At 52.6% G+C, this 22,113-nt stretch overlaps 1 protein-coding gene across 1 annotated transcript; it reads right to left on the minus strand.

The window, feature by feature from the left end:
- Positions 1-15,201: 15,201 nt before the first annotated feature.
- LHX3 (LIM homeobox 3) lies at positions 15,202-20,976 on the minus strand. The gene is made up of 6 exons (XM_053996599.1): positions 20,907-20,976; positions 18,128-18,299; positions 17,737-17,939; positions 17,408-17,559; positions 17,145-17,316; positions 15,202-15,620 (listed from the first exon to the last, which is right to left on the minus strand). Exons 1-6 carry the CDS (start codon positions 20,974-20,976, stop codon positions 15,202-15,204), a joined length of 1,188 nt encoding a protein of 395 aa, XP_053852574.1.
- Between the last annotated feature and the right edge of the window lie 1,137 nt (positions 20,977-22,113).

Genomic DNA, 22,113 nt, shown 5'->3' on the forward strand with positions numbered 1-22,113 from the left:
CCCTCGCAGCCTGCAACCCTGGGCAGCGACTGCGTGTGAATATCAGTCTATTGGATTGAGATTCATATCCTATTTGAGGGTCAAAGACCAAGACCTCGTGAGCTTGAACTTCTATCAGCCTAAAGCTGATCAATACCTGGAGATGTATTTGATCCTGGCTGCTAGCACAGATTAAGTGGCCATAAATACAATCAAAAACGTGAGGCTGCTGGGGGAGCAGGAGCCCAGCCGCAGAGATGCCAGCTCCAGTGGGATTTCTGGGAGCAGGGACAAAGCTGCAGGACTGGGTCCTGTAATTTTGGGGAGGCTCAGCCCAGCACGCAGCTGCTGGAGGAAAAAAGGAGGATTTGCAGCAGAGTCAGGACCCAGCGGTGTTTTCAATGATGTTCCTGTTGGACATGGGACCTCTTCAAGTTCCCAGACCCCAGGTATCCCAGGATGTGAGGGGACTGCTCCTGACACAGATCAGAGCCAGCTGCACAACCACTGCTCAGCTTGGCATGGACACCACGGGTGGAAATACCGGGAGGATTAATTGAAAAAACATTAAACAGATCAAATAAGTCCCTTTTTTCCCTGTGTCCCCTCTCCCCCTCTATCTCCAAGTGAAACTTTAAATATATGATTAAAATGACCTATTAAAGAGAAGAGACTCATTCCATTTGAGTATATTAATGGTGATTCTCTGCTGGCTGAGGAAGAAAAAAATCCATAATCATAAGCCTTATTAAAGAACAATATCCTTCGAGAGCTTATTGTTTTCCCCTTTAGAGAGTGAGAAGCCTTGAAAAATAGACCTGGAAACAGAGAGAAATAAAGACACTCTGTTGCACTCCAGACACCACAGCACTCAGGGAAATTACCTCCCTATTTTTAGGCATGTTTACAACAGGCCTATTTGCACTATTACCTTTGATCCTAAACTCTAATTTAAATTATTCTTTTAAACGCTTGGGAGATCAAGAGGGGAAATAATTAGAAGTGGCAGGAAGTCTGAAAAAGCAAGAGGCACTTCTCTGCAGAAGCTGGCTGTGAGATGGGGTGGAGAATGTGACTCTGGGCAAGCAGCAAAGGGCACAAACCATCCTTGCTGTGTGTGGGGGCACCAGTGGCACCATCAGGGCACCTGCAGGATGCAGCTCCCTCAGTGCTGATTTTAGGAGAGAAGCCTCTGTCTGGCCATAATCAAATACAAGCTGGTGTTTATATTTACATGGTTTCACGTCCTTGCAGTGTCCTTGGGGGGAAGAGACTTCATTATCATAAAGAATATGTTTTTATTCCACTACATAAGTACTACTTATTATAGTCTCATATATTTTCTGACACTACCAAGGGGTCTTTATTGTTGTACATCAAGGTCACTGACAAGTAATATATTCAATCTATTAAGTTATTAGGGAGATAAATAATTTGGATGCAAGCTGAACTCTGAACTTTTACCTTTTCCCCTGACAGCCGGGTAGTTTCTTGGCATTCATACTAATCTCAGCTCTGCTTGAATAGTAATTCCATTAGGGTTATGGCTGCAGCTATACATATGCAATGACCTCAAGCACAATTTCTTTATGGACATGGGCAATAGGAATATTAAAATTTTAAGCCAAAGAGGATGTAATGTAACTTTGCATTATTTATTGTAGACACAAATCCTTTATAATATTAAAGGATAAAGAATTAATAAAAGAAAGATCCCATAAACAATCCATAAAGTCAAATGTAGTTCTTGATTTAATGCAATTGCTTTTTAGTGTCTTGTGGTTACAGACTTACACTTCATTAAAAAAAATCTAGTCAAGAACCAGGAGCATCCTGGTAACTCAGTGGTCCCTGGGTGCTTTGGAAAGCAGCTTTAACCCTCTGGTTCTGCTTGTGACAATCTACCCAGGGATGGTCATAAGCCAAGGAGTGGGTAAGCTTATCCAGAGTTATTACAGTTATTTTAGTCCCTGAAACCAGGACTAACTGGTTATTTCAGTCCCTGAAACTGGGATCTCTGCACCTGCTAACAAAATTTCACTCTCTGTGAGACCACACAAGCCAGGTCTTCTTGCTGCCAGGACACCTTGGGATTGGCAGGGCCCCAGGGCAAGTCTCTAAATTGGGAATTGCTGTTTCTCCCCTCCCAAATATTCCACCAAGTAGTTTTCACTCCTGACAAACCCAGCTGCAGGGACTGTGTGCCTCTGAAGCTGCAGTATGGGAACGTCATGTGCCAGATTATGGGAAAGGAAATCATCCCTGAACACTGGAGCAAGGACCTTGCTTCCTCCAGGCTGATGTCGTGTGGTCCTGGTATCCAGAACTTTAACACATCATATTTGATAGGTGTTGACAACCAATGTGTTAAAGCTGCTTTCATGTAAATTCTCTCTTATTTAGGCCTCTAATGTCAAGAGAATGTAAACCTTGCTGAAAACACCAGTAACCTAAAAAATTAGCTAAACTTTGGAGGGAGCTTTTCTCTAATGAGAACAGAATGAAAGTGGAGGAAATAAACCAACAAGACTTTCCTACTAAATTTTATATTGCAAATACCTGCTGCTGTAACATTTTGCAAGAGAAAACCTATAATTATTACTCTTTTCCTGTGTTTATTTGGGATTGGAGCTTGGGATACATTACCTCCAGGGCATTCTAGAACTATCCCTGTTAACTAACCTGGATTGTTTTTCCAGAGAGGAATAGCTGTGTGATCCTGCCTCTAACTGTCCAGGGAGATGTTTTATTTTTTTTATTCCTGCTGCCGAAGACAGAAGTCAAACCCATCTGGGGTGTAACACTGCCACAGTCAGAGTTCAAGCATTTCTTTTCACATTCTCCATTCTCACTTCTTTTTTTTTTTCCTCCCTCATCCATCATCCCCTGCCCACACCCTTTCAGTGTCTTCTTCCGACTGGGAAATCTCTCAGGGGCTCAGAGCAAGTGGTTCCCCAGGCACCTGCAGCCCCCACCCCACTTTCCCTGGGGATCTACACACAGAACACCCCCCAGCACCCCAGCCCATACAGATCTGCCCAAATCCTTCCTTCAGCCCCAGGGCAGCAGGAGCTTTGCCCACGGGGAATGTTTGTGTATGATGTTTTCACACTACAATGTGCCAATCAATGGGCTTGATCCAGATTTGATGTTTTTTTCAGTTTTCAATTTTTTTTTTGGCTGTACTTGCTGGGAATTTGGGCTGCTCCAGCTCTGCCCCAAGCTTTTGCATTGCAATAAGGAAAATTCACTTTACAGCACCATTTTCAAACCAAACCTCTCATGTGTGCTAGTAATTCAGATTTAATAGAACTATTGCTGATTAAATAATTACCCATTGATTGTAGTAGTGAATTGGGGGTTACTGAACTTGAGAAAAGAGCCTTTAAGCACTTAGATTGCAATAGTGAAGCTGTTCTGCCCAGCAGGGCTGGTGACCTGTCCATGAGTGGGCACAAAGCCAAGCAGAGTGAGGAGCTTTGGAACTCCCCCCCAGCAGCTGGTCCCTTCCCCAAGTCTGCTGTTCAATAAATCAGTGATGGATGGGTCTGTCAGGTGGGCACAGCCCTAAAGAACACCCCTGAGTTCTGCAGAATGGCTCTTGGGATGCTCCAAGGAACAGAGTTTGGCCCTTCCAAATGAGCATTCCAGCCTGAGGAGGGGTCCCCTGCAGCCAGGGTGGGCTGGGATATTCCTGCAGCATGCTGGGGAGCACAACCCCCCTCTGCTCGGGGAGGGACACACGAGGGTTTAGCTCTGCTGCTGCAAATCAAACGAATGACATGGATTTGTGGCCTATCATCTTGACAGCCTCCTTTAAACTGCTTATTTTAAAACAGGATAAACAGAGGATTAATAACCTTGCAGAACACAGAGAGCCTGGTTCCTCCCAGGGAAGCCTCTGTAACATCCCTCCCCAGCAGCTGGGCGAGGATCTCACCCCCCTCCTGCCTTGCACCCTGGAAATTGTGTCCCCACGAGTGAGCTGTGTCCCCCTCAGCCTGCAAAAATAATTCAGGATATGCCCCTGACTCAGTCATAGGAATAAGGGGATGCTGAAAGATGATTTTCCTCTGCACTGCTTGATTTAGGAGGGAAGAGGTCTGTGTAGTAAATCTGAATATTTTCTTAATCATCAAAATAAAATTATTTCAAGGCCAACTCATGTTCCCACACTGAGGAACAGTCTGCTCCCCCCACCCCTCACTCAAGTTGGATAGAAATGCTCTTCCAAAACATTATTGGAAGTTAAAGCTGTTGAAAAAATCACAGATTCCTTCCAAAGGAATCCTCTATTTACAAGTACACTTGTATTTACACAGTTGTATTTACAAGTGAGTAACTCCACTGAGCAGCACAGGGGGGATTTTACCCAAGTCCTCCTGTCACTCAGTCTTTCAGGGCAGATTTTCCATCCGTTGCTGCTGGACAGCCCCACAGAGCCTGTGGGTGAGCAGGGAACACCAGCAAGGTCCCTTTCACACTTCTGCCAGACCTTGCTGACTTGAAAATGCCACATTTGCAGCAAAGCAGCAGCACATCTAATAAATCACATCTGTACACTGCTTTATTCACAGGCACTGACAGTTTAGGATTGACGACACCCAGGGCAACCTAATGTCAAGCACTCCTAATGAAAACTATCCCATTTTGCTCCAGTAGCAGCAGCTGCCAACAGACATAATCTACTGGCATATGGAGAAGGCCATGCTAATCCCTGCAAGGTCATTAACAAGAGGGTGAAAATTACATGCAAAGCACCAGCTGTGGCATCCCTGCTGCCTCACACTTGCTGTAGCAGGGGCAACAGAGGTGAAAAATGTGGCTACATCTGAGCAGGCCAAGAGTTGTGGTAGAGCAGAGCTATTTCCACCCCTTCCTTCCCCAGAGCAGGGGTCAGTGCTGCTGGGAACTTGTGTTGATCTATTGGAAGGGAGGAGGGCCCTGCAGAGAGACTCAGATCGGTTGGATGGATGGGCAGAGTCCAACAGCATGAAGTTTAATAAGTCTAAGTGTCGAGTTCTACATTTTGGCCACAAAAATCCCCTACAGCGTTACAGGCTGGGGACAGCGTGGCTGGACAGTGCCCAGGCAGAAAGAGACCTGGGGGTGCTGGTCCACAGCTGGTTGGATATGAGCCAGCAGTGTGCCTTGGTGGCCAAGAAGGCCAATGGCATCCTGGCCTGCATTAGGAATGGTGTGACCAGCAGGAGTAGGGAGATCATTCTCCCCCTGTGCTCAGCACTGTATGAGGGCACACCTCGAGTGCTGTATCCAATTCGGGGCCCCTCAGTTTAGGAAGGATATTGAGATGCTTGAGTGTGTCCAGAGGAGGGCAATGAGGCTGGTGAGGGGCTTGGAACACAAGCCCTGTGAGGAACGTTTGAAGGAGCTGGGGTTGTTTAGCCTGGAGAAAAGGAGGCTCAGAGGTGACCTCATTGCTCTCTACAACTTCCTGAAGGGAGGTGCAGACAGGTGGGGTCGGTCTCTTCCACTGGGCAGCACTGACAGAACAAGAGGACACAGCCTCAGGCTACGTCAGGGAAGGTACAGGTTAGATATTAGGAAAAAATTTTTCACTGAAAGAATAATAAAGCACTGGAATTGTCTTCCCAGGGAGGTGGTGGAGTCACCATCTCTGGATGTGTTTAAAAAAAGACTGGACATGGCACTTGGTGCTATAGTGTAGTTGAGCTGTTAAGGCATAGGTTGGACTCGATGATCTTAGAGGTCTCTTCCAACCTCATTATTCTGTGATTCTGTGATATTCTTCCTGGAAAAGGAGCTGGGAGACTTTCAGGTGTCACAATCTGCCGTGGCTCAAGGAGAGAAGAGCTGCAGGATGGCTGGAGCTCACAGGAGAACAAGGAGGTCTTGGCTCCCCTTGGCACACGGGCAGCAGCCACATCCCACCTTCCCAACAGCCTGACGCTGCTGCCCTCAGTGGAACAGATGCAAAGAGCATCTTCACACCCATCTTTCCAAGCAAATCCATGGAGATATGGTGCCTGGGGAGTGGTTTAGTGGTGAGCCTTGGCTTGATGGTCTAAAGGGCTTTTTTTTCGCCCATAAAGCATAGAATTACAAATGTCTTCCCAGCAGTGAGGAGCAGGATTTCACATGGAAGGGAAGCAAAGCCTCCAACCTCTCTTTCCTCCAACCCCTAGTCCACAAATAAGGCCCCTGTCACTCCAGGCTCACCTCAGGTTTGTACATTTTAACATTTATGTGCACATGAGATCTGCTTCCATAATCCCAAACTCACTCCCAGAGAATATCCTACCCCCATATTTACATAGGAATTCAGGATCTCAGTTTATCTTTCCATTAAATTGCACAAACATTTTTATAAGGTATAAATCAAAAAGTCTGTTAAAACCCCTCAGCAACGACTACCTAAAACAAATCTTTTCCAATTTAAATCCCAACCTGCATAATGATCAATCCCATAAACCCTCTAATTGTTAGCATTACTTTGGGTAATGTTTAAAAACATTAATTTCAAAAAATGTAATAGGAAAAAAGCTCTTTAAATCGGCAAAAAGATAAATGGTCTCTAGCAGCATGACCTTTCCCCATACCACAGTGACATTGAATCATTTTAAAGTTATTTACATTTTCATTCTTCCCTGGAAAAACGTTGACAAGGCTTTCACCGACCATAATGGATTCACAGTAACATCTGTGGGAAGTGTGACTGCATCAAGAGCCCTTCCTCGATTCCTCGTCACACCAACCAGCTTTAATTAATAGTGGAGAGGTGATTCCAGAGTGAGTTGGGCTGGCTGAGCTGTGGGAGGTGCCACAAGAGGGGTTGAACCAGCAGTGTGTCCCTGCCTGGAGCCCACGTGCCTTCAACTCTGCTTTTGCAAGGTGAATTTGGCTCATCATCCCCATCAGGCTGCAGGATGGGCTGTGACAGCACAAAAATACCTGAGATAAGTCTTGGCTTTTCTGTCCAGTCTGTAGTGGAACATCCCCCTGGCAGCTCCCTGGGCAGAGGCTGTGTCGTGGTGTGCACACACTGTCACCAACACACCAACAAGTGCTGCTGCAGAGACCTGTGACCTCAGCAGGCAGGATGAAGTTTGGCACCATCCCTGCACGAATTCCCAGCAGGAGCAGCGATAGGCTTAAGAAAAAATGAAGAGAACTCTGGTTTTCCCTTCCTCCGTCCTCTGCTGAGCATTTGGGGCTTTAGAAAATAAAACATCCATGTGGCAAGCACATTTCTCTGTCTCTCAGGATTTTTTCATAGAGGAGCACAGAAGAAAGAAAGAGAAAACAATTTCTATTTCTGCTCCTTGTTTTTCCCATGTGGAATGTGTTTGGAGAATTGTTTACCTGGGGTGAGTGCTTGGTTGGATTCTGGTGAGGATTGTTTGAGCCTGGTGGCCAATCCAACCCACCTGTGGCTGGGCTTTCAGAGAGGGTCACGAGTTGTGAGTTAGTTAGATATGGGAGTTAGAAAAGGTAGGTTTGTAGTTTTAGTATCTTCCTTTATATAGTATGGTAATGTATTATAGCATAGTTATAATAAAGAAATCATTCAGCCTTCTGGACAGGAGTTGGACATCATCATTCCTTCCCACTGGGTTTGCCTGCATTTTACAGTACATCTCCCCTGGTGGAAGCAGGGGGTGTCTCCTGAGTGACTCCTGTCCCCAAAGACACAGCAAGCCAGACTCAGCCCTGACTCATGAGCCTTCAACAGCTTTCCCAGATATTCCAGCAACCTTCCCTGACATTCCTGCTGCCCATTCCAGCCCTGTCCCTGCAGCCCACTGGGCACAGCTGTACCAAGGCTCCCCTCACTGCAACTCGAGCCCTACTTGGCTCCTTCTAATATTCATGACAAGTAATGTGTCAACCCCCAGAGGCACCAAGGGATCCTGTTTCAGCAGTGCTGTGCCCAAAGGGGTGACACAGGCTCACCTGGGCTCCAGGGTCACGCAAGGGACCAGGACAGGTGCCAGGGCTCAGGGACACGTCCTGTGGCTGCACATCATGGACAGACTGCAAATGTCTGAGCTGCTGCTTCGGTGTTGTTTTGGTGACAGCTCCTGCCAACGCTGGCACTGAGGGGTGGCTCAGGACTTGCTGCATCCCTGAGTTTGGTCCAAACACTTCAACTCGCACACAGGACACAACCCTCATGTTGAAGTGGGACAGAAATATCCCACCTGATCAAAGCATGGCAATTAGCGTTCATCTAAGTTGATGAGATGCTTCAACTAACACAAGGGAATTTATTTCAGAACATAATGATTTTTCTGTTGGCAAATGTAGTGATAGAAACCTGCACAAATGTGTATTTCGATGGAGCTGGCTCGGGGTGGTTGTGCTGCCCTGGTGCTGTGGCATGGTAAATATCAACATCCCACAATTAGCATGCAGCTTATTAATCCCTGCAAATAAATGAGCCTGGTCCTCCAGTCCAGAAAAACACTTGGGGGACCAATTCTTTATTTCCGAGTGTATGATTAGTACAAATTAAAACCAGAATAAGTTTTAATTTTGCCTCATCAAGCAGGTTCATCAAAACACCCTTAACCCCCAGAGTCAGATCCCAATAAAGGCATAACAAGGGGATGTTTCAACTAGAATGATTAGGATAGTCCAGGAAAATTAATTTTGAAGTTCATGGCAGCCTCCTGTCAGAAACAGGCCACAGTGAGGAGGGGATGTTCAGGAAATGAAAATGAAAAGGCTGTGCTAAGCACTGCTGGTGGCAAGGACCTGGCTCTGCTCCTTCTCAAACACTCTCATAAAAGAATCACATCCTATGAAGCCAATTCAACGTGATACACTCAACAACTGGAGCCCAATTCCCAAATACAGAGCCCTGCTGCCCAAATCCTCCCTCCTTTTCTAAGGGCTCCCCGTGGCTCTGGTTTGGGCTGCTCAGAGCCACTGGAGCAGGTGCTGCTGCAGAGGGGCCCGAGGGGCTGCACATTGACCAACAAACCCAGGGCACCGAGGAGAGCACGGGGTGTCCAACTTCACTCTCCAAAAAGCACACTTCAAACCAGTTTCCCTTCAGCACTGCTGCCTTCTGCCACCCTGGCTCTGCCCAGCACACACAGCCTTGCTTTGCTCTGTCAAACCCACAAGGCCCCACCTGGGTTGGGGGATTTTTCATCCCAGTGCAGCCAGGGATGGTTCTGGTGCAGGGATCCACAGTGCTCAGCCCTCCCTCAGCCCCAAGGAGAACACCAGTCCTCCTCTTCTGCACACACAGACACAGCTGGGCTTGTGCCTCTGTGTGTCAGGACCCCCCTGTCCCCAGCACAGGGGTCCCCAGAGATGAGGCAGCAGCAGCCCCAGAGCAGGGTTCCCCCCAGGAACAGCAAAGCAGCAATTTCAGCATCTACTCTCCAGACAATAACTCCTTTCAAATTATAATTCACGTTTGAGAAAACAAAACAGAGCCCAACAAATCCTAGTACAGCTTGTAGCATACAGAAAGAAAAGTAGCCACAGCTCACGTGTGGCCTCAGAAAATGGAAACAGCAAATAAGTTCAGCCTCTCAAATCAGGCTGTGTTAAAGTGAAGGCTCATTATACAGCAAACTGAGATCATCTAAGCTTTGAGGGTTTTTGTTGGGTTTTTTGGGGTTTGTTCTTTTTTTTTTTTTCCATTTGAGAAAGGAATCAGAGGTCCCCCCCTTATCTGCCTCATTTATGGTCCACACAAACGCCAGGACAAATCCTGGGGAAACACCAAGCACCACATCCTGAGATTAAATCAACCCCACACCTCATGATTTTGCAACCATCTCTCCCAAACACAACCAGCACAACTGATCACTGATCAGCACAATAATCCAGAGGGAAGACTCAATCCCAGATCCTATATGGTCAGAGAGTGACCCCGTGATTGTTGAGGGAAATTAGGAATCAGCAAGGACACAACCCTGGCTAAGGGGAACCATTAAATAATTCCTCTCTGGCCTCACCTGCGGAGCCCGGGCGGGCCTTGGTGAGGCCCATCCCTTTTTCCAGGCAGATTTGGGGAAACCAGCTGTTTCATGTGGAAATCAGCCTTCCACCCCAAACCCTGCCAGCCCTGTGTGGGTGTCTGGGAGGGAGGCCCTGTCCCTGCACTTCCTTTCCCTCCTGTGCTTTGCACTTCTGTTCCCTGCCCTGATTTACCCCAGCACGGGCGAGGGGAGCCCAGCCCATCCCTGCTGGTAATGAGTATTCCAGTGGGCTGCTTCCATGGATTGAGAACAACATCCTCCCTGGGCAAAACAGAAGTGATTCCTGAATTAATTTAGATTTCCCGCTGCCTTGTTAGACCAGCTGGATATGGCACGCTTCATCTTCCCTGCAAACAGTGCCGCCGTCCCTGGGGGACACTCAGCACTTTATAAACCTGTCAAGCCCTTAAAGCCGGTGACCGTGAGGCTTCACAACAAAACGTGGGGAGGTTTATGGCCACACACACACACCAGCCAGTCCCAGAGAGGAGCTGCAGCACGGATGGGTTGGGACTGAGGGGATGTTGTTTTGTGCTGCGCTTTCATTTAAAAGCAAGCAAGCAAAAAAAAAAAAAAAAAAGAAGCACCGCATGATTTATTTTAAAGCATCCAAGCTGCTGCAGCCTGCAGTGCTTTGAGAGCGTGTGTGTATACATGGGAAATGGGAGATTGTCTCCAAAGTAATTTGCATTCATTCCCCTCTCCCCCTCCTCCATGCAGGGAGTGTTTTTAAAAGGGCCGATCCTGCACACGGCTGAATACCTCCAACTTCGGGGTGCAGAGCACCTGATCGAGCTGGTTTTTATTTAGGAAACATACTGTTCTGCCAGTTCCCCCTTCAAGTGCTAATTTACTCCTCTACTCTTAGACAAGCTTCACAAAATATTTTTTTTTTTTACACAAACAACATTTTTCAGCACCTCTGTGACCCCGCTCAGGCCGAGCACTCCGGGCGGAGCTGGGCGGGCAATGCCCGGTGATGGCCGGGGATGCTCCCGCTGTCCAGAGCCGAGCCCAGCCCTGCAGCACAGCGGGTTTGGGCTCCAGGCTCGGCTCGGTCCCCGGGGCCGTGCTCAGCTGCCGGACGCTGCCTGTCCCCCAGCTGGAGGGGCTGCCAGCTCCCGGCCGCTCCGCTGTCCCTCGCTGTCCCCTCCCGGCCGTTTGCTCAGCCTGACAAGTCGGCATCTGATGGAGCCGCTGCCGTTTGGGTCCCTCAGGGATTATAAGATGACTGCAGCAGGTCCCAGCTATTCTCTGCAGCCCAGCATGTTGTTGCTTCATTAAACGCCAAATTGTTACATTAATTCTAACTGCCCTGTAGAGATGTAGCTGTCAGGAATGATTTACTCGCCTCCAGCTGACTCGGAGCCTTTTTCCAGGCTCTGCAGAGGCGCTGGAAGAGGCCAGGGCCTGGGTGGGAGTGGGGTGCAGGACTTGTGTCCAGCCTGACACTGGCTCTGCCCTCCCTGGAGAGACACGGACACCCTTCAGACCTCAGTGGAAGAAGAACCAGGGAGCTAAAAAACGTGTGGAATTTGCTTTTGCTGAGCTGTGGGTGGCTGGTGAGACAAGTTTCCTGTTGACAGGCAGCATCTTTGCTGGAATCTTTACTGAGACCAAATCTCTGGGACTATCCCTCGTGCTACCCAGCAGCTCTGCCTGTGCTGCAGGAGGAGGACCTGGAGGTTTTCCTGCCTTCTTCCCGAGGAGGGTGATTTGGGCAGGGGGAGGCCAGGTGGGACATGAGGGCTGTGGGAACACCTCTGGTCAGATGCTCTGATACATCTGGGAGAAGCCACCAGAGGGACCTGAGGATGAGCTGGCTGTGCCCACCTTCCCTGCTCCCTGTGGATGAGGGGTTTCACCTGGCCCACACCCCAAAAGGGGCACTGAGGTCCCCAAGCTCTGTGCCCAAGCTCTTGGTCCCCTTTTGCCACCTCCTCCCCTGGATCAGACTGGGCTGGAGAGGAGGTGTCTGTCCCCTGGGCACGAGGGATTTGGTTTCATTGGCCTCACACAGGAAATCCAAATAAGAAAAAAATAAGCTTCTTCTACTATTTGGCATAAAATCTAAACATTTCTGTAAGGAACACAAGTTTAGGCACAAAGGTGAAAAAAAAAAAAATTGATACAGTAGATTTTCCTCATTGAGAAGACAAAAAATTTCCTGCCTCCCATGTCATGCACTGATGGAAATCAGTGGAGGTTGTAAAGCCACCTGCAAATTGAGCAGTGCAAACCTCCTCTTCCTAACTCTGCCTGGGTTTTACAAGCTGCCAGTCAGTCGGACAGTGTTAGTTTTATTTGCCTCTTTCAAATTGGTTTTCTTTTTAATGGGAAGAAAGCATTTATATTAATGGAATCCTTGAGCCTCGGCCCTGAAAGGAGAGGCTGAAATGCAATCCCTGAATTTGAGCTCAGGACACTCGGGGAGCTTTTTCCCCGTTCAGAGCAGCACAAGCGCCGGCAACTTCCAGCCCCGTTCTGCCCTTCCGAGCAAAGCACAAAGGCAGGGGGACATTTGCATTTCTTCCTTTCTTAAATTCAGCCATCCCCTGGGAATTCCCGAGGGCAGAGGAACAACAGCACCCGTTATTTACTGAGAGGGAAACGATGAGAAAAATATCTGTAAAACACAGGTTCAATTACTACAGTTATTAGACTTTTTTTATAACAACAGAATTATCCTAAAACCAACTGCATTTCTGTCTTTCTGTTGTTATTTCTTAATTTTTAGGAAATAAGAGTGGTTTTTTTGGTCTTTTATATGAAAATATTATGAATACTTGAACTGCCAAAATATTTTGATGCAAAACACCTTCCCAGATTTGGAGAGGGCATTTCTAGACACAGAATTCTTGAAAATACAAGCTCTTCTTTTCTCTTTCAGTGAAGTTCTGCGATCTGCTTGTTTTAAATCCCACAGTTTTCTATTTACTCCATAAATTTCCATAAGAAATGTGACTGTGATGTAACTACAGGCTGGCAGCAACAGTTGTCTCTTTATTATTCACTTCTGGAGAAGGAAGGAGAAGCTGCCGAGCCCAGCTCTGGACTCAGGAGCTCAGAACTGAAGGAAACAAATTTTTGCCTGGGATTTCTCCAGCCCCTGCCATGGCTCTCGGAGTGGATCTCCTGGAGAGAAAAGTGGGAGTGTCTCTGCTGGGTGAGCAATTCTTCCCTAAAGCCGTGACCATGGAGCTGCTCTGCTTTGGGCAGGCTCCTTGTGCTCCCTGAGAGCAGAACCTGGGGTGCCAGGAGGGAAAGGAAGGAGGGGGCGATGAGCATCGTGAGCAGCACAGCCCTCGAACTGCCCAGCAGCGGCCACGTGTCCTTTAGAAAAGGCGAGGAATAAAAGCCGGGATGTTCCAGGTGTCCCCCGGGGCACGGGGGCTGTGCCAGGCGCTGGCAGCCCGCAGGGCACCCGCGGGTACCGGGGCATCGCCCCGGGCTGTGCTGCTGCTCTCATGGGCATGGAAAACCTCTGGGCAAATATTCCCTGACTTCCCAGGGGAGTGGGAACCTCAGAGCCCCACGTGTGTTAAAAAGTGTCTGTCCTCAGGTCCTCGAAGCGGAGAGCTCAGCACCGAGCTCCCAGCAGTGTGACCGCGGACACGTGGATGTGTGTGCTTATCTGGATATGGATTCCTGTGTAAATGCCTGTATATGTTCGGTCAGACTGACTCCCTTAGGAGTTTTTTCCCTTTCTTTCTGATTGAAATATTTCCATATCTGTGTTTCACGTTCGCAACTTTCTGCAGACAGACAACATCGGATTCTACTTCCTGTTGCTGTATCAGCCACCACCTTTGCCACAAATGCTGAAAAATAATAATGTCCCATCAAAAATATGATCAAAGCCAGAGCAGTCCTGTTCAGATCTCCCAAGGACTGCCAGCCTCCCATGTCCTCATTTTTTTTTGTTCCAAAGCATTTCCATATCAGTGGGTTTGCTTCTCTATTGAAAGGGAATATTTCAACACTTTGTTCAATCATGGCATCAAGTTTTAAGAGCTTTTAGTTTCAGGTTTTTTATTTACTGATATTGATGTGAATTTAGCAAAAGACTATGTAAAGTTTAGCTGACAAATTTATTTGTAATCTTGAAGTATTTGATCATCAGAGAGAAAGCGAGAATATAAATAAAAGACACTGGACATCCACATAATCTACAGTTAATTCCATAATTTGTACAGATAACAATATACATATTGTCTTGCCTTTCCTCACAATCAGCTTGCACGATATCCGTGGAAATACACAAATGCCTGGAACAGAGACGTGGCCCCAGGGAAGGGGGTTCTCACTCCAGCAGTGCCTGGGGAAGGGCTCATCTTAAACCAGCCCGACCCCCCGAGAAGGTTTTTGGCAACAAGACATCAGGGTGATTTTTGAGACACTTTGCAGTAAAACTGATGCAAAGAAATTTGAAGGAAAAGCATAAGATCCACAACCCAGATCCACCACCGGTGTCCCTGGGTGAAGAAAATTCACCTCTTGACCTCGTGATAAACGTGGAATTACTTGGTAATAAATACATCTATTCACGGTTTAATGCTCATATGGAAGAGTCAACCTAGCAATCTACAAATTAAAGAGGGGAGAAGCAGAATTAACATATTATTTTCATTTTACAAAGGAAAAGGGCTGTTGATAAATGATTGGCATATTAAAGAGCATTTCGTTTTAGAAAAGTTAATGTAAATTCAAAGTAAAACAAAACATACCGCATTGGTGCACTTTTAAAAAATCTGTTGGAAGAACAGAGAAGTTTCCTACCATGGATTTCTGTAGTGATTCACTATGAACATTTCTCCTATAGAAATATAGACATTGTCACACCTTTCACCGTGGATGAGGATTTTATTTGCCCTTAAAAATGTTTCGGTGTGGATGGGCGACGGAGCACGTCCTTGCTTTGGAGAATGCACTGACAGCAAAACGCAAAATACCTCATATCAAATCTGTAAAGCACAAGTCTTGGTGTTTGGTAAAGACACGAGAATCAGTTTGGTTGGGACGCTCCGGGTGCCAATGGTTGCAGTGCCAGGGCCTTTGTCCACCATCATCATCATCACCATCATGCCAGGGTCCTCTCCGAAATCCCCTCTGCTCCCTCCGTGTCACATTCCTGCCCCGCTCGGCACTCACGGCTCGTCCCTCTGTCCTTTCCAAGAGCAGGTGACATTTAACAGCACCGAGTCCTTTCCCTTCCCACTGCCTGGGGGTGGCCCCGGTATCAAAACTGAGCGTGGTCCACCTCATCCAGCCAGGAGGCCGGGCTGGCCGGGAAATCCGGGTACCCCCCGCTGCTGCCGGTGGAGAGGTCGGAGCTTGGTCCATTCCCGGCCAGGACCCTCATGGGCTGGGGCACCCCTGGTCCGCTCTGTCCCATGATGGCCAAGCCGTTGTCTGGGTAAACCAAGCTGGAGATTAAGGGCTGGTGGCCTGGCAGAGCCTGCAGGGACGCCGGGGACGGGGGGATGCCGTAGGGGCTGTTGGAGCGCAGGTCGTGGTACTGGTCCTGAGCCGGGATCCCGCCGTGCTCCAGGGCGAAGCTCCCGTTGGTGCCAGCCTGCCGCCCCAGCGCAGGGGAGGCTTCGCTGAGGTTGCTGTAAATCCCATTGGAATGGCTCATTTCGGACATGGAGGGCTCATCTGAAAGGGAAAAGGACTGGTTTTACTGGAGGAGCAATGGTCAGTGCTGGAGTGCAAGAGCAGCAGTCACCCAGGAACTCCAGCAAACTCCGGGTATAAATAGATTAAAAGGATGGGAGCCAAGCAGTCACACTCTTCCACTTGTAATTCCTTATTATTCCCATCCTTGTCAATAAATCTTCATAGGCAGCCATGGGATTATTTTTTTTTTCTGAGTACAAACATCTAATACGTCTTGGATTTTAAAAATATGCATGAAAAGTACATATTAAAATATAAGACTGTGATTTAAAAATAACTCTTTAAAGGGAAAGTGAATTCGATGTCTTTCCACTTTTTTTTTCTATTTGGTTTTGAGGTTTATCTTGAATTTTGATATCACTTTTAGGAGCTACCTGAACCAATGCAAGATAAATTCCCCATTGCTCAGGAAAGGAGACATTAAATTAAGATATTTGTCTGCTCAGGAACAGGCTAATGAAACCACAGAAACACAAACTGTTTCTGTTTCTGTGTTTTTAAGCCATTTGTATGGCTTAAAAACACTCCTGAGAAATGAGCAATATTTTTTAAGTTCCCAGCAAAAATTGTTTGTATTCGTTAGGGGCTTTATGGACAGTGAGAGCTGCTCTGTTGCCGGGGATACAAACCTGTTTGTGGCATCGAGCTCTCAGTAATTGTTCGACATTTTTTAGTTATTATTTATAGACTATTCATATTTAATGAGCTGATACACAGTGTGTATAAACAGACTCGAAAATCAAATAGTTTTTAGGAGCATGGGAGGGGAGCTGAGATGAAAAAGTGTGTGTTTATAAATACACAGTCTGTGTAAATATATACAGCGGTTTGCATTTCAGTTTCTCTCCCATTCCTGAAAATGATAGAAAAATTTGGGATGGAGCGTTGGGCTGGAGTTGGGATTGTGTCGAACGTGTTTCTGCAAGTGTAACCCAGCCCGGGGCCCTGTCCCTGCCCCTGCGGGTCTGGAGAGTGCGGGGTGAGCTGCTCTTGCTCTGTCCTGGGTTTGTCACCAGAAAGCTCGGCCCCAAAAGGGGACACTCTGCTGCAGAAGCCGCCTAACACGCAACAATTTCCTTTTTGCAGCACCGGAACAGCTCCCGCAGGACTGAAGAGTCCTAGTCTGGGTTTCCCGGTTTTTGTATTTCCAAGAATCCCTTGAAAAGGCCGTGTCTGTGCAGCGGCTCTGACACCGCAGCGCTGCCCGGGGAGCTCTCCCTGCTCTTCCCGCAGCTTTCGGGCCCGGCCGGAGGCAGAGCGGAGCTTCCCCCGCCGTTCCTCGGGCCCGCCTGTCCCTCGCTGCCGCGGCTCCGGTTCCGCCCGCGGTGGATCCCGCGGCTCCTCCCTTCTCCCGCCTCGGCCGCTCGGTTTCACCCGCTGTTTTACTGCCGCAAATTCCGACCGCGGCCCCGAGGGGGTGAAAGCAGCCGGGGCACGGCAGCAGCTTTTGGGGGAGGACACAGCCCGCGCTCGCAAAGCCCGGCTGGGGCTGCGGGGACCGACCTGTGAAGGAAACCTCGGCGTCGCTGTCGGGCCCCTCCTCCTGGATGCTGTCCTTGTCGGACTTGGATGTCCCCCGGGAACGCTTCATGTTCCTGAAGTACTGCCCCCACCGCTGCCTCCCCGCGTCCTTCTTCAGCCTTTTCTCCTTGGCCCTGCGGTTCTGGAACCAGACCTGCGAGCGGGGCACGCCGGGGAGCTCCGTGCCTGGGGGGCCGCTCCCCGCCCGCCGCCCCCGGCCCGGCCCGCCCGGACCCCGCTCTCACCTGCACCACCCGCATGTCCAGCCCCGTCTCCGACGAAAGCTGCTCCCGGACGTGCCGCGCGGGTTTGGGCGAGTTGTTATAAGCGTTTTTGAGGGTCTCCAGCTGCTTGGCCGTGATGGTCGTGCGGGGCCTCTTGGCCGTAGACTCAGCCTCTGCCGACACGGGGCGAGTTAGGGGTGAAGTTACCACGGGGGACGCGGGACCCCCGACCCTCCCCGGTCTCTCCCTCCGCCCTCCCGCCCGGTGTGTGAGCCTGTCCCGGAGGGCAGGAGCGCCCCGGGCCGCCTCCCTGCTGCCCTCGGGGGTGGAAGGGACAGGGCAAGGGGTACCTCTCTGCTTGGCCGTCTCGTAGTCCGCCTTGCAGACCAGCCTGCTGTCCTCCATGAGGTAGAACTCGTCGCCGGTGGCCAGCTGCCGCTTGCAGACGATGCAGGCGAAGCAGTGCAGGTGGTAAACGAAGTCCTGGGCCCGGCGCACCACCTGGGTCGGGGGGATGCCCTGCTGGCAGGCGGCACACTTCGTCCCGAAGCGCCTGAGCATGGGGGACAAGCGGCGGCCGCTGAGCTGGGGGAGGCCGGGCGCGGTCCCCGCCGGGCCCGGCGCTGTCCGCGGTGCTGCCCCGGTGCCGCTGTCCCGGTGCTGAACCCCAAACGCGCCCGCGCTGTGACACCCGCCCGTCGCCGGCCGCCCCCCGTCCCTTCCCGGGCCGTCCCCACGCACTTGAAGAAGTCTTCCTTGCAGTAGACGCCGTCCCCGCGGCTGAAGCACTTCTCGGCCAGCTGCGTCTGGCAGTCGGAGCATTTCAGGCACTTGCTGTGCCAGTGCCGGTCCAGGACCTTGAGGATGAACCTGTCCACGATGTGCTGATTGCAGCCGGCGCACAGCGGGATCTCTGCGGGGAGGCAGCCCCCGTCAGCCCCGATGGCCCCTCCGCCTTCCCGACCGGCCCGGCCCGCCCCGCCGCCCCGGGGCTGCTGGTGACCGACGGTGGACCCGGGGGTGGCCCGAGGAACAGCACGAAAAAAAGCATTATTCGCTCAAATTCGTTGTTGCGGCGTCGTGGAGAGCAGCGAACGCCCGGGCCGAGCACACTCCGGGAGAAGTGCCCGGGAGAACCGGGATAAACAAGAAGGAAAGTGATGGAAACGGAATTAACCCCCCGAGCGAGCCGCCGGCAAATCTATAATTATCCCAGGCTCTTTTTCCTTTTCCTAAACTTCCAAAATTCACCTGCGAACAACGGCGGGGTAGCCCGAACTGGGTGGGGAAAGAAACTACCAAAAATTACGAGAATTGCACTGAAAATAAAAACGCGGCAGTCTTGTCCCGTCCCCCTCTAGATACCGACAGAGATTATACAGAAAGAGATAAGGATACAGTTATGGAGAAACAGAGATATAAAAATAAACAGATACAGCAGATAAATGTACATATAGATATAAACATAAATATATAGATTTCACTATATAGGTATAGATAGAGATAAGTAGGTGAAAATACGAATATGAGGTACATAAATACAGATATATCGGTATAGATAGAGGCGGAGAGATGTATGACACGGCTGTACAGAAACAGATGGGTACGGACACGAGAGCATTTCTATGTAAAGATAATTCTATGTAGATATAGGAGCTGGATCGCCGTGCACAGGGGTAAGAGGTGGAGGTGATAATCGTTATCCTTAACAATTCACCGCGTCCAAACAAACAACCCCAACAGCGGCAGCGCTAAAGGCGGCGGCCCCGGCCAGGACGGAGCTCCGGCACCGGCAGCGGGCACGGTAGCACGGCACAGCCCGGTAATGTCCCGGTCCAGCCCGGTCCGCGGCTCTTACGCTGCATGGCGATCCGCGGGCCGCGGCGGCTCCGCTCCCTCAGGCGGGCCGCGGGCTCTGGCGCATCTTCCGCGGGGCGAGGGCGCAGCCGCCGCCGGCCCCAGCCCCGCCGGACCGGGCGCGGAGCCGCCGCTCTCCCCCCGCCGGGCCCCCCCAAATCAGCGGCTGCTGTCCCCCGCTCCGAGCGCTGCCACCCCCGCGCCGCCGGGGATTTAATTCGCTAAAGCGGGTTATTTTTAGACGCCGGCCCTCGCCGCCGGTGCCGGTCTGAAGCGCCGGGCAGGGCACCGCGGCGCGCTGTATTTAATCCCCCCCGCCCCCGGGGCCGGCGGCACATCCCCTCCCGCCGCCCCTTCCCGGCTGCGCTCGGCGGGAGGGACGCGGCTCCGGGGAAACGAACCCCGACGGGGCCGGCGGCGGGCGGGGGTCGCGCCGGGGGAGGCAGAGCCGGCCGCTGCCCCGAGCTCGTTGTGAGCCGCAAACCCCGGGATTTGCCCCCGGCCCGGGAAAAGCACCCCACGGTTCGGCCCCCCGGCGGCGCCAACCCCCCCGGGACCGGCCCTCGGCCACGGTAAGCGCCGCCGAGCCCCGCCGAGCCCTTCCCGGAGCCCCGACGGAGCCCAGGACCGCGAGGCCGTGAACGAGCATCGTGTCCTGCGGGAAAAAGGAGTTTGCGCGTCCTTCGTTCTACCGGGGGCTCGATTGCGGCGGTGTCGCCTCCGCCCCCGGAGAGCACAAGCAGCTCCCGGTTGCCGGGTCAAACGCGCAGCTGCCGCGGCCGCGATGTGCGCACCGTGAAGAGCCCACGGGGACAGCCACGGAAAGGCGAACCGGGGGACGACCGGGGGCACCGGCCCGTTCACGGCGGCTGCGGGGCCGCGCGGTCGGGCCCGCTCACGGTGGCACCTCTGTCCCCGCACACCGGCGGGGCCCCCGCCCCGGCTCGTCGTTGATATTTTTTTTTTTTTTTTTAAGCCCCATCGAAAGCTTTCGATGTTGGCGAGAACCGGGACGGCCCCGCTCCGGGACCGGACCCGCTGCCCCAAACCCGGCTCAGCCTTCCGCGTGGAGCCCCGGAGCCCCGGCCACGCTGGGGGAGCGCAGCCCGGTTCTCCCCGCCCCGCCGGGGCTGACCCCGTTCGTTCAACGGGACGAAAGAACGTTTAAGAGCAGAATTAACGGAGTTTCTCTAAAGTGGGGAAAAAGCCGCGTGGGAGGCGGGCAGGAGGGCGCGGGTGGTCCCCGCAGTCGGTGGGAACCGTCGGGCAGCGGGAAGTCCCCGATTCGTCCCTGTTCTCGTTGAGCGGGGAGCGGGGGGACCCCGGGGCAGGAGCCGCCGTTCCGCCGGGCCGGGCAGAGCTCCCGTGAGCGCGGGGCAGCCGCCGCTTTTCCCCGGGATCGACGGACACCTGGAGCAGCGCACGGGGGGCAGCGAGGGGGGCTCTGGTATCGGGGACGAGGCAGAGGAGAGCGAGAGAGAGCGCGGGACGGGCGGGACGGACCCGCCGATGCCGTCGGGCCGCCCTTCCCCGCAGCCAGCCCCGACCGCGGCCCCGACGGTGCCCCCGGGACACAGACGGAGCACGGCCGGTCCCGCGGCTCCCAGAGCAGCCGCCGCTGCCTCCGCGGGGGGACGCGGAGATCTGCGCGCCTCCGCCTCACCTGGGCTCCGCGGGAAGGGGCAGAGCTCCGCTGCCTTCTCCGAACCGGCGCGCACCCGCTCCAGCAGCATCGCGGCCTCCGTGGGCGCCGTCCGAAGTGCGCGGGTGGCTGCGGAGGAGTGGCGGAGCGGCGCGGAGGGGCGCGCAGGGAGCGGCGCGGGGCTGGGCGGAGCGGGGGGGCGCGGGGGGCGGGCCGGGGGCGGCACCGGGCCGCAGCTGGGCCGCGGTTCAGCGCCGGGCTCTTTAGCATCACAAAAGCGGCCGAGGGAGCGCTGTCCCCGCCGTCCCACGCGTGGCCGAGCCCGACGCGTGGGCTCGGGCTGCAGCCGCCGCCCTCGGGTGCAAAGCGGCCCCGGGGCCCCCGCGAACCCCCCCGGCGGCCGAACGAAGGGGGTCGGGGGAGCCGCCGTCGGGGGGAGCCTCCGCCCGGGCCCGGCTGCCCGCCAGCCGCCCCCGAGCCCAGATTTCGTTTGTCCCCGCAGTGCGGGGCTCCCCTGAAGGCGCTCGTGGGCAGCGGGGGGGTTCTTTCCCCGCCGCTAATTAATTAACGAACGCGGAGAGGTAGCGGGTGCCTGACCCGCCGCCAGCGGCGTGCGGCGGCTGCAGGAGGTTAATTGCGCTAATTGAGGACGGTGCGGAGCCGGACGGAGCGTGTGTGTGCGGAACACGCGGGGCTGTGCGGGGTTTGTGTGAGCGCGGCGGCCCCGGGGCTGTCTGGGGAGGTCTGGCCGGGCACACAGGTGTGGGGTGCGTGTGCCCGTGCCCGGAGCCCGTGCTTGTGTTCTGTTCCACGGCACCTCGCGTTCCCGCGTGTGCGGAGCTCTCGGTGCGCTCCCAGGGGCGCGGGGGCCGCGTTTGTCTGCGGAGAGCCCCGTGCGTGTGTGCACCGCTTGCCGCAGGCAGCCGGAGCTGATAATTGTGGTTGTTACTGTGAGCCCGTTAATCCCCCCGAATCCCTTTACCTCCTGCTCGCAGGGGATTACAAATTAATAAAAGCAGCTTAGGGGCGGGAGCCTCCAAACTCACATATGCTCCCGCCGACGGCAGCACCGCGACTTTCGCCCGCCGTGGAGCCCCCAGCGAGCCCCGAACCCCAAGGCACCCAGCCCAGACCACCCAGCCCAGACCACCCTCCCCTCCTCCGCGTCCTGCGGGGCCGAGGGCCGGGTCGGGGCTGTCCCCTGGGATGTTTCATCTGGCAGGGGGCA

The sequence above is a fragment of the Vidua macroura genome, chromosome 21, assembly GCF_024509145.1.
Source record: "Vidua macroura isolate BioBank_ID:100142 chromosome 21, ASM2450914v1, whole genome shotgun sequence".
In the NCBI taxonomy this organism is placed as follows: domain Eukaryota; kingdom Metazoa; phylum Chordata; class Aves; order Passeriformes; family Viduidae; genus Vidua; species Vidua macroura.

What these genes read in the sequence shown, in the direction of transcription:
- LHX3 (XM_053996599.1), bottom strand. Translation starts at nt 20,976, where the DNA reads ATGCTGCTGGAGCGGGTGCGCGCCGGTTCGGAGAAGGCAGCGGAGCTC. An exon ending in TGCAAGGAAGACTTCTTCAA is followed by an intron (nt 17,940 to 18,127) that starts GTGCGTGGGGAC and finishes CCCCATGCTCAG; the next exon opens with GCGCTTCGGGACGAAGTGTG. An exon ending in CGCCGAGGTTTCCTTCACAG is followed by an intron (nt 15,621 to 17,144) that starts GTCGGTCCCCGC and finishes TTTCCCTTTCAG; the next exon opens with ATGAGCCCTCCATGTCCGAA.